This window comes from Boleophthalmus pectinirostris, unplaced genomic scaffold, assembly GCF_026225935.1.
Source record: "Boleophthalmus pectinirostris isolate CB_2022bp ecotype Guang Dong unplaced genomic scaffold, ASM2622593v1 HiC_scaffold_3, whole genome shotgun sequence".
Lineage (NCBI taxonomy): Eukaryota > Metazoa > Chordata > Actinopteri > Gobiiformes > Gobiidae > Boleophthalmus > Boleophthalmus pectinirostris.
In genome coordinates, this window is record NW_026571299.1 from 8,637,568 (window position 1) to 8,650,059 (window position 12,492).

At 41.2% G+C, this 12,492-nt stretch overlaps 1 protein-coding gene across 6 annotated transcripts in view; it reads left to right on the forward strand.

Moving 5' to 3' along the window:
* Window positions 1-9,109, forward strand: part of LOC110165871 (TBC1 domain family member 9B-like) — a 39,776-nt gene extending 30,667 nt beyond the window's left edge. The window contains exons 18-24 of one of the 6 annotated variants that reach the window (XR_008633145.1): window positions 468-533; window positions 1,876-1,944; window positions 2,151-2,198; window positions 2,650-2,688; window positions 2,835-2,932; window positions 4,224-5,932; window positions 5,965-9,109. Coding sequence is in view for 4 of the 6 variants with exons in the window: in XM_055160918.1 (XP_055016893.1) it covers window positions 468-533; window positions 1,876-1,944; window positions 2,151-2,198; window positions 2,650-2,688; window positions 2,835-2,932; window positions 4,224-4,598 (695 nt within the window). In the remaining 2 variants the exon portion in view is untranslated. Of the gene's footprint in view, window positions 1-467; window positions 534-1,875; window positions 1,945-2,150; window positions 2,199-2,649; window positions 2,689-2,834; window positions 2,933-4,223 lie in introns of all 6 variants that reach the window. The other 5 variants (XR_008633144.1, XM_055160918.1, XM_055160919.1 and 2 more) reach the window with 5 other exon arrangements.
* Window positions 9,110-12,492: the final 3,383 nt, after the last annotated feature.

The window sequence follows — 12,492 nt, forward strand, 5'->3', positions numbered from 1 at the left end:
CCCAGTCTAGACCCGGATTAGACCCGGATTAGACCCGGGTTCAGTGTGTTTTTATCAGATCAACTCAAAATCACTTTTCGAAATCACAAAAGGAGAAACCTTTTTAGACCTGGTTTAGACCTGGTTTAGACCTGGTTTAGACCTGGTTTAGACCTGGTTTAGACTCTGGTTTAGTCATGGTTTAGACCTGGTTGAGACTTGGTTTAGACCTCATTCAGACCTCATTTAGCCTTGGTTTAGACCTGAAGTTTGTACATTGAAGATTATCAAATTAACCTGGTTTGGTCCTGGTTTGTAGATTAAATGTAAATATAAATGTTGATTTGGTTTGGTTCTATTCCTGTCCTGATTTAGTCCAGCATAGTCCTGGTCTAGTCCTGATCTAGTCCCGGTCTAGTCCTGGTCTATTTCTGATCTAGTCCAGGTTTAGCTCTGGGTTTAATCTCAATTTTGTTTTCACTTTCCAGCTGTGATGTATCATGGAGACCTGACAGAGAAACTGAAGCTGCTCTACAAACTGCACCTGCCTCCAGGTAAAGAGGGTTTATTTTTTATTGGGTTATATTAATGTGAGTTTGCCCCAAAAGCACCACCGCTGTGTTTGGAGTCAGGAATTATGCAAGAACATATGAAGCCACATGAGACAGACAGAATGTTTGTGTAGACCTTTTTAATGGACAGTTTTGTCTTTTCGATGATTGTGGGTGCAACAGTATTCTTCTTTTCCTTCCTAAATTCTTCTCTCCTTCCCTCTTTGTGTCCTTGGAGACCGTACAAGAGGTTATGTAAGGAGCTGGGATCAATAAAGTTTTCTGAATCTGAATTTGAATTAAGGTTTTGTATCTACGTCACAAAACCACGTGACCTGGTGTTGATGCCGCCATATTGGAGGTCAAACTTTCCATCTGGACCAACATGTAGTATTTGTGTGTGATAAAATTTGAACAGAATAACAATGGTTTTGACCATTTGAGGGATGGAGCCCACAGAGTACAATCGTCTGTGCAGTCAACATTTCATTTCCGGTGAGGGACCAGCTCCACACAAAAGAAGAAGTGTACCGGCACAGAATCCCCCCACCTGGCCCGCTATTTCCACCGTCCTGGTGACGCTCCCACGCTGATTTTGTCCCCCATTCTACTTCCTCCGGCTGTTATCGGGAACAGATGTGATGTTTGGTGATCCAAAATGATCTCACGCATCCCACTACAAAATATTGATATGCTTCTAGCACCGTGTAGCTTTTCAGTTCTTGGTTGGTGTAGGACGATGTCAAATGAATGAAGTAGTTGTAAATATCTGGATACTAAAGGTCGGGCACAGAGCGAGCGGGCACAGAGCGAGCGTTGATTAGACTTTCAAAGCGCTCCATCAGAATTAGATCGGGATCTATTCCACAACCCAAGAGGACGACTTTAGCTTTATACCTTTGATCTAACGAGCTGGCGATTTCGTTTGCGCTGTTTAAAGTCGCCATGATTATATTGAAATAAACTGAATAACCCTAGTCTTGACCTCCAGTATGGCAGCCAAAACATTAAATCACGTGACTGCCACGTCATACGCAAAACCATAGTAAGTGGCAGCAAATGTGGCAGAAGACCAGGAAATACTTCTAAGGGAATGAACCTGTTGTATTCACCTGGCGCCCCCTGGAGGCCGCAGGACTCAGAGGAAGGACACTTTTGGCTCTTCCTCTCCTCGATCTGCCCTGACACAGATCTGCTGACTCTCCCTGACCCTGACCCTCCCGTTAAACTGACCCGAGACCTTTGACCGAGACACAGAGAGACTGAGAAGAGCCGTGGAAATGTTTCTGCAGTAAAACTTAAAATAAAGTATCTCTCTCTTTCTTTCTCTTTCTCCCTCCCTCAGCCTTCACCCCTGAGGAGGCGGAGTCAGCTCAAGAGGCCGCTCAGTTTTTCACCCCCGACAATAACAAAGGTACAGCTCGTGTTCTCTGTTTCTCTGTGTCTGTGTCCGATACTTACAACTCCTTCCTCACCCTTCTCCCTTCTCTCATCCCTTCTTTCTGTTCTCCCACTTTCCATTTCTCTCTGTCCCTCCTTCCTTTTTCACCTTTCCTTATGTCCTTCCCTCTCCATCCCGCTCTTTTCTTTCTCTTTCTCTTTCTCTTTCTTCTTCTTTAGATGCTTCCTTTCCTTCCACTGAGGACAGGAAAGAGGATGGGATTTCAGGTCTGTTCATTTTAAGTTTTCTCCAACTCAAGTGTTTTTTTTTTTTTTTTTTTTAGAATGATCCGTTCATGTTTGATTAAACTTTAACCACATATTTTCAAGATCAACGCTCTACATGGTTCGTTCTCTAGTTTTATTTTCTTATTCGGTGATACGCTTTTAGGATTTGGCAGCGTTGCGTACTCATTTTGGTACAAATGAGAAAAAAAAAGTAGAAGTCAGTGGATTTGTTGTCATTTTAAGATCAATATTATGATTTTAAAATGTCAAAAGTTAAAGATTAAAACTATACTTAAGCAGAATGTGTGTTCTTTAAGGAGGAGGTGGGTTTACGAGCGACGCTCAGAAAATATTGTGGCTCTTTTTCCGCATCTCGTTGTGCACTGGCTCTTATTTGTGTGTAATGTTTTTGCCTTTTTTAAGCCAGTACATTGTCTGTGTGTTTTTGCAGCAGAAGGGAAAACTGAAGGAGAAAACTCAGAGAAGAAAGGTAAACACCAGCACACACTTCAGCGGCACTGTGAAGTTTGATTTAAAAATGACTTTATAATATCACAGCGGACATTTTGAGACCTCTGTATGACCTCTGTATGACCTCTGTATGACCCCGGTCTGACCCTGACGTGTGTGTTTCAGAGGAGAAAGTGAAGGATTACCGATTCTACCTGAGACAGTGGGCCAAAGAGCACGAGCCGAGGAGAGAGAGCATCAAAGACCTGCCCCGAATGAACCAGGTACTGCACCTGTACAGTACTGCATACATCTGTACAGTACTGCATACACCTGTACAGTACTGCATACATCTGTACAGTACTGCATACATCTGTACAGTACTGCATGTACAGTACTGCATACAGTACTGCATACATACTGTACAGTACTGCATACATACTGCATGCAGTACAGTACTGTACATACACCTGTACAGTACTGCATACGTACAGTACTGCATACAGTACTGCATACTGCAGTACAGTACTGTACAGTACTGCATACGCCTGTACAGTACTGCATACAGTACAGTACTGCATACAGTACTGCATACGTACAGTACTGTACAGTACTGCATACATACTGCATACAGTACTGCATACATACATGTGTACAGTACTGCATACAGTACTGCATACACTGTACATACATACTGTACAGTACTGCATACACCTGTACAGTACTGCATACACCTGTAGTAGTAGTAGTAGTAGTACTTGTGTTTCAGGAGCAGTTCATGGAGCTGTGTAAGACCCTGTACTGCATGTTCTTGGATCAGAAGCTGTAGTAGTAGTAGTACTATAATACACACAAGTACTATTACTACTACAGTACAGGGTCTTACACAGCTCCATGAACTGCTCCTGAAATACACACAAGTACAATTACTGTCTTCAAGGCGCTTCCAAGTTCTAGTCCAAGATTAGACCTGGTTTAGGCCTGGTTTAGTTTTGATTTAAACCTGGTTTAGTCCTGGTTCAGTTCTGGTTTAGTCCTAGTTTAGACCTGGTTTTAGACCTGGTTTAGTCCTGGTTCCTGTTTAGTCCTGGTTTAGACCTAGTTTAGTCCTGGTTTAGACCTGGTTCAGACCTGGTTTAGTCCTGGTTTAGTCCTCCTGGTTTAGTCCTGGTTTAGTCCTGGTTCAGTCCTGGTTCAGCTCTTTTTTAGTCCTGGTTCAGTCCTGGTTTCAGTCCTGGTTCAGTCCTGGTTTAGTCCTGGTTCAGTCCTGGTTCAGTCCTGGTTCAGTCCTCAGTCCTGGTTCAGTCCTGGTTTTAGTCCTGGTTCAGTCCTGGTTCAGTCCTGGTTCAGTCCTGGTTCAGTCAGTCCAGTCCTGGTTCAGTAAGGCGCAAAAGTTCAGCATCTTCGCAGTTATTTTGGTGAGAGTAACTTAAAAGTTCCGCAATAGTCGTGTAATATAACAAATTACTTTGAAATGACAGTAACAAGTCATAAATAACACATTACAGTTTTGAAGTAACTTGGCCAACAGTGACTATAATACTGCAGTAGTAACAGTACTTGTGTGTATTTCAGGAGCAGTTCATCGAGCTGTGTAAGACTCTGTACTGCATGTTCTCTGAGGACCCGTGCGAGCAGCAGCTGTACCACTCCATCGCCACCGTCGCCTCTCTGCTGCTGCGCATCGGGGAAGTGGCCAAACGCTTCACGAACCACGCCCCCAAACCCACAGACTCCGCCCCCAGCCCCACGGAGCCCGCCCCCAGCCCCCCCTCGCCTCAGGGACGAACCGCCGACGCCGACTGGTCCATCAGTTTCGAGCAGGTGCTGGCCTCTCTGCTCACGGAGACGCCGCTCGTGGACTTCTTCGAGAGGAAGGCGCTGCTCCGGGACAAGATGGCCGCGACGCCGAGGAGCAGGAGGGAGTCCGAGTCCGAGCCGCACAAGTGATCGAGACGCCGCACGAACAAAACACTGAAAAAAAAAAAACTACAGTCCACAATATTCACGCTACAAACTCTGGCTGTGTCCGAATGTCCAACCCCCGAGACGCTAACACTTCTGTGGAGTTCACCCCTCATCAAACGCACAACTACACAAAAACTGTCCATCGTTTGTGTTTCGTTTGTGCTGCTGCTTTAGTTTTGGAGATATTAACGATTCTTTTATAGGTCAAACTGGAGTCAGTCTGCCCCCAGGAAACTTCAAAATGCTCTAAAACTGCCCAAAATTGTGTTATTCGTTTGTGCTTCGTTCGTGCTCCAAAAGTTTCATTTGTGCTGCTTTAGTTTTGGGAATATTAACGATTCTTTTATAGGTCAAATTAGGGTCAACCAGACTCCAGAAAATTTAAAAATGCTCTAAAACGCTCAAAATGGTGATGTTTGGTTGTTTGTGCTTCGTTCGTGCTGCAAAAGTTTTATTTTCGGCCGATGACGTCGTCCAGTAGCCAGGCTCATTTCATTTCTCTCCATCGACTAGATCAGGAATCAGAATACACTAGACGGTTCGCAAAAACCCCGGAAGTGCGAGTTCGGGCACCAGCCAATCAGCAAAGAGTCGTACATTCTGTGTTGGCAACGATTCCCGAGATCGAGGATTTAAAGCCGGAACAAAGAGAATATTTGGTAAATTTTATCAAGAGTTATTGTCCTTCTTCCTACGGGATTTGGAGCATTACATCTGTCACGACCAAACAACAGCGATTGGTTAAATTAAAAAAAGTACCCACCTACTGTCGAGCGAACGAATCCTAATGCTGCGAGGTCAGACGGTTTCCACAAAGTGAAACCGTCTGATGAATCATCCAGCCCCTCAAAATGTTAAACAGCCTCAAAACAGGCAGAAAATTACATGAAACGTTTGTATTTCCTTTGTGCTGTTTTGCGCTGTGACTTGCTTTTGATTTGTGCGAGTTTATTCAGGTTTCCCACGGTCATGGAAATCCTGGAAAAGTCATGGATATTGAAAATGTCACTTTCCAGGCCATGGAATTTTGTAAATTCAATGAAAGTTTTGGGAAAGTCATGGAATTTTAGTATCTCTTTCACGCGACTACAGTGTTCTGTTAAGTTCTCATTAGACTATTATGATTATTTCTGAACGTCTGCGTCTTTTGTTTAAAAGAGACGACAATAAATGCACTGACAGGATTTTGAATGTTAAAAAACTTTAAAACCAAACCATAAAGTGAGTGGAAAGAGTTAACGTTTCATATTTAGCACTAAAAGTCTGATCAGTTATACAAATGTAGGTGCTGTAAAGTCATGGAAAAGTCACTTTAGGTCACGAAAAAGTCATGGAAAAGTCACTTTAGGTCACGAAAAAGTCATGGAAAAGTCACTTTAGGTCACGAAAAAGTCATGGAAAAGATTTGAAACTTTGTCAGTGAAAAAGAGTGGGAAGCTTGTGTATTTCTAAAATGATTAATTATTATTTTTGCGGAAAATATATACGGCAGCGGCTTGAGCAAAACTGCAAAACTAAAGAAGATAAACGATCTGAGGGTGTGGAAAAGTCTGTGTTATTATATAAAATATGAATCAAAAGCAAGTTACTGAAGACTGAACAGACTTTTCCACAGCCTCAGATCGTTTATGTTCTCTAGTTCTGACCCAATTTGACCCATAGGCGAGTTTCAGCTGACGTCATTGTTATTAAAAGCCCGCGTTGCATGCTGGGAAATATTCTGGTCGGAGGCAAGAAACACGGTAGCGTCAAACACAGTGTGTAACCTCACGTATTTATCCCCGATAATGGTAAATTCCTGCTGCATTATCGGATGCACAAATAGAAGCACGGAAGAAGGAAAATGTCTTTTTCGTATTCTGAGTGAAAAGAACCACTAACGGTGAATTAAACGACTTTCAAACATCCGCAGAGCAAACGTAGAAGATCCTAACAAACCGTGGACTCCAACAAGTTCAACAACACATCGAGACTCTTGGAGGTTTTCATCTTTTCTGCTGTGAATGGCCCAGGAGTTTCCACCAAGTCATTGTGGATATCGCCCAAGTGAATATTTGTCCAGGTAGTTGGCGATTCTGACCAGAGATTTGGTTTGGTCCACCTTTTGTCGGGGTTGAAAAGGGTGATTTGTCGTCCATCGATGCTTATGACCAATTTCTGGTCAAATGGTCTTGGGTCCTCTGCCGTTAGATTGGATAAATAACCAGGATCAATACCCTTTACGTGCTTTCTCGCTCCGTCCGTCATGTTGAATTAGTGTTTCTTGCCGCCGACCAAAATAATTCCCAGCATGCAACGCGCGCTTTTGTCAACAATGAAACTCGCCTGTATAAAAGAATCGTTAACATCTCAAAAACTAAAGCAGCACAAACCAAACTTTCTGCAGCACAAACGACACTGAAATAGCTTTTGTGTCGGTTTGCGTTTGATGCAGGGGGCCCGACTTCACGCAGGCGCCGCCAACTCCTCATTCACTACATCGTCCTGCACTCTTCGGCGCCCCCTGCAGTGCACTCGCTCACAGAGACGCTCGGACACGCAGCTCACTACGTTCAGGTCACGTGACTCTGGCGTCTGGGTGTAAAAAAAAAACAAAAAACGTTCACTAAACTCTGATAAAACTTGATTTCTGTCATAAATAATGATCAGACCAGACTGGCACTCGAGTGTTTATGGACTAATAATAATCATACACGTTTTTTGTTTAAATGGACTTCACGCAAACGGGCTGGATTATCTGTTTTTGTCTCTGAATGTTCTGGTTTCTTTTATCGCTGGGTTTCAGATCACATCACAACATTCTCTAGGTCAGTAATATTTAACACAGATGGGGGCAGCTAAAATTTAAATGGTTCAAATGCAGATTTATGTTGTAATACAGCAAAGTCTCGGGTCTAATTTAAGGTGACCGGACGTCCGTATTTACCCGGGACAGTCCCAGTTTTGAGTCCAGTGTCCCCTGTCCCAAAAGATTTAAACAAAGCGAATGATTTGTCCAGTTTTATACAAGAAATGTCCTTATTTTTGACCAATTTGATCCCCGACAATAGTAAAAAGAGGCATAAATTATCACTTGTTTCAGTAAAATACATAAAATCTGAAGAAAATGTGACTATGCCGACTTATATTTTAGTCATGAATGGCCTCTGCAGAACAGTTTTCCTTATTTACGCTTCTGTTTCAGTTTTATTATTACTAACCACCAAAAAAAAAAAAACAGGGATGTCCCAGTTTTTTTTTTTTTTAAATTCTGTTCTTGGCTCTATAAACTCAAAGAAATAATCAGGTTCAACATTTTAGATATTTCATGGCAAAGTCCAGTGTTATTAATAGAAAAAATTGTCTCCTTCCCCCAAGAAATGTCCCTAAATGTCCCTATTTTTGACATATTTGATCCCTGACAACAATAAAAAGAGGCATAAATTTAAATTTGTTTGGGTAAAATACAGAAATGCTGCTTAAAAATGACCAAAAAAAGAAAATGTGACTATACTGATTCAAATTTTAGTCATGAATGGTCTCTACAGAACAATTTTCCTTATTTACGCTTCCGTTTCAGTTTTATTATTACTAACCACTAAAAAAAAACAAAAAACAGGGATGTCCCAGTTTTTTATTTTAAAATTCTGGTCTCAGGTCTAATAACTCAAAGAAATGATCAGGTTCAACATTTAATCAACAGATTAATTTAATCAACAGAAAAAACTGGCTCTTCCTCCCAAGAAATGTCTGTAAATATCAATATTTTTGACCAATTTGATCCCTGACAACAATAAAAAGAGTAATAAATTGTCATTCGTTTAGGTAAAATACAGAAAATCTGCTTAAAATTGACCAAAACACAAAGAAAATGTGACTATACTGACTCAAGTTAGTGCCGAATGTGTAACAACTTTCATTTATTATGCACTCAATTCACAATTTTTATTATTACCAACCAACCCAAAACAAGAGTGTCACGTTTTTTTTATTTTGAAAATCTGGTCACGTCATTTTTAGTCATGTCCAAATGTCCAGCAAGTGAAAAAGTAGTGCACTCAAAATTTAATTACGCACTCGTTTCACAATTTTATTAAACACCACAAACCGAGGATGTCCCAGTTTTTTATTTTGAAAATCTAGTCACCCTAAAACTGTATTAAAAAGAAAAAAAAAATTAAACAGTTTGAGCCGTAGAACAACATTATAAACTGCTATTACCACAGACTTCAGTATTAAGAAGGTGGTCAGAATGTTTTGGACCTAAATATTTTAACAAAACTAAAAGTCTTAATGCGTTTATTAATTATGCTGCCTCATTTTTTGTTTGTCTAGTTTAATTTTCTGCCAATAAAAAGTGGAATAAAATATGTAAACTGCTGAAAAACCTGAAAAAAATCCTCCAGGGATATTAAAGAATAGACTTGATTTTTAAAACTGATTCCGATACAACAGTGATAATAATAAAAAACACTCTTTTTTTAACTCAATAAAATATGAATTTCAATATTTAATCATAGTTTTTTTTCTTTTATATTCCATGTGGTTTTATATCTGTGTGATCCCTCAGTGGTCCAGGTCTAAACCAGGTCTAAACCAGGTCTAAACCAGGTAAACTAAACCAGGTCTAAACCAGGACTAAACTAAACCAGGACTAAACCAGGACTAAACCAGGACTGGACTCTAAACCAGGGTCTAAATCAGGACAAAACTAGGACTAAACCAGGACTAAACCAAACCAGGTCTAAACCAGGAAAACCAGGTCTAAACCAGGTCTAAACCAGGTCCAAACCAGGACGAAAACCAGGTCTAAACCAGGTCTAAACCAGGTCTAAACCAGGACTAAACCAGGTCCAAACCAGGGTCTAAATCAAACCAGGTCTAAACCAGGACTAAACCGGGTCTAAATCAGGACAAAACCAGGACTAAACCGGGTCTAAATCAGGACAAAACTAGGACTAAACCAGGACTAAACCAGGTCCAAACCAGGTCTAAACCAGGACTAAACCAGGACTAAACCAGGCCTAAACCAGGACTAAACCAGGTCCAAACCAGGACGAAAACCAGGACGAAACCAGGTCTAAACCAGGTCTAAACCAGGTCCAAACCAGGACGAAACCAGGTCCAAACCAGGTCTAAATCAGGTCTAAACCAGGTCTAAACCAGGTCCAAACCAGGTCCAAACCAAGACTAAACCAGGACTAAACCAGGACTAAACCAGGTCCAAACCAAGACTAAACCAGGACTAAACCAGGACTAAACCAGGACTAAAACCAGGACTAAACCAGGAACGAAACCAGGACTAAACCAAGACTAAAACCAGGACTAAACCAGGACGAAACCAGGACTAAACCAGGACTAAACCAGGTCTAAACCAGGTCCTCCAAACCAGGTCCAAACCAGGACTAAACCAGGACTAAACCAGGACTAAACCAGGTCCAAACCAAGACTAAACCAGGACTAAACCAGGACTAAACCAGGACTAAACCAGGTCTAAACCAGGACGAAACTAGGACTAAACCAGGACTAAACCAGGTACTAAACCAGGAAAACCAGGACTAAACAAACCAGGTCCGTGGGCTCTTATACTTGTTCTGTTGCAGCTCAAAATCATTCTAAAACTTCAGGAAAGGTTCATTTCTGTCCTCGAAATGTGACTTTAGTATCAATAATTCTTCAAATGAATTTCTAGTTCGAACACTTGTCGGTTTTTCGATACTTTTGACAAACCCGTTCACTCGTCCAGTCGACTCAAATCAAGACTCTGACTCTGATTTCAAGTCATTTTATTCTTCTTCAATTGCTATTTCTTTTCTTTTTTTTTCTGTGACTGCAAACCTGGCATTAAGTCTTTAAATCTGTAATGTTTTTATATCCACATTATGAAAAAGTGTAACTAAAACCATGTCATGTAATAATACAGAACGTGCTCCACTGTGTTTTTAAACTCCACACACCTTCACTAGAATCATTTGGATCAATTTCAGCGCTGGAACTGCCAACGAAACCAGGTCGAAACCAGGACTAAACCAGGAAAACCAGGAAACCAGGTCTCTCTCCAAATCAGGTCCAAACCAGGACGAAACCAGGAAACCAGGTCAAACCAGGACCAGAAACCAGGTCAAAACTAGGTCAAAACCAGGTCCAAACCAGGTCTAAACCAGGTCCCAGGTCAACCAGGTCCAAACCAGGTCAAACCAGGTCCAGGAAACCAGGAAACCAGGTCTAAACCAGGTCCAAACCAGGTCCATGGTCTAAACCAGGTCTAAACCAAAACCAGGTCCAAACCAGGTCCAAACCATTTCAGCTCTGGAATCGCCAACAAGCTCTATTCACGTTACATCACAAACCAGGAAGACGTTGGGAAACACGCGATGACAAATTCCGGTGTATTTCCCGACTCTGGACTCGCCGATCGACTGATCAAACCCACTGAAGCAGAGTATCCCCAGGTTTGACTACCCCAAATTTAAGACTTTTTAAAGACCTTTTTAAGACCACTTAAATGAAAACTAAGACCAACATCGCACCCATTATGCAGGCGAAAAACACCAGATCCAATAGAAGCATCAAGAATCTCGGACTTCCGGTCATCGCGCAGTGCATACTGGGAAGGATTTTCCGAAAAAGTGAGCATCAAACCGCCATGTTTGTTTTCCCAGTGGGATGTGTCTATTGTCAAAACCGATCTTTTCAAGTCTTTTGAACCATATCGCTTTTGTTTCTGGTTCTTATATTGTCATATTTTAGTTTTTCGGACATCGTAATTGTTTGTCAATCTGCCTCCTGACCACCAGATGTCCCCGTGCACAAAAACACCACAAAAACAAACGAGCGTATTCCACATTTATTCATTTAAAAACATGACAATCTTCAAAATATAAATACATCTTTAGCTTTCACTCAGGCGCACACACACACACACACACACACACACACACACACACACACACACACACACAGCCCTGATTCAAAACTCACAACGACGCAACCGCCAACCACCGGCAAGCCTCCTCGTTTTTATTATCCAGTTATCGGAATACTACAGCCACTTTGGGAATGGCTTCGGATTATATTGACGCTACAGAGAATTGTGTTAATGACCAAAAAAAATCCCCAAAAAACTGAAAAAAATATGGAAAAGTATGGCTTAAATTGAACCATTTTGTTTGTTTTGATCGGACCGGATAAGACTGCCCCCTAGTGGATTTGGCTATTAAAGGCGCATTGTGTAACTTTTCTGGTGATTGCGTTGCCAGGGAATGTTTCACAGTCTGGCATTAAAGCTTTCTATCTTCACGGAAACCAAACTAAACAAAGTTACAGGTCAGATCTGTGGAGAGGCGACCGCGCTCACAGTCAGAATGTCTGTTTTTCTAAGTATTTTTCGATTATGAAACCAGCTGTAATTAAATAAACGTAAAGTAGAGCTGTTTAATGTCACACTGTGGAACATTTAAAGCAGACGTGACGTTTCCATAGCAACAAGACGACGTCGGAGCCTTCACCAGGAAAGTTACACAATGCACCTTTAAGTAATACTATCGGACTTGTTCATTTTTTGTTATGAAGTGCAAATACGTACAGACCAAGTTTTACCAGTGGAAAATTGACTTTAAATTTATTTTTATATCAGAAAATAAAACATAGAATTCTGTATTTTGATTGGAAATATTTTTTAGATGGTTTAGTTTCGTTTGGGAGAATTGAACCCCTGTAAAACCTTATTGATAAACAGAGAAGTTTTATCGATTATAGTTTATCATTATCAGTATTGGAGGAGTTTCACAGATATCGGTATTGGTCCGATATTGAAAATTTAACCGATATTTGGCACTAATATTTTTCTGAAGCTGGTTATTTTTTCACTCATCGGTCAAATATCAGATATCGTGTC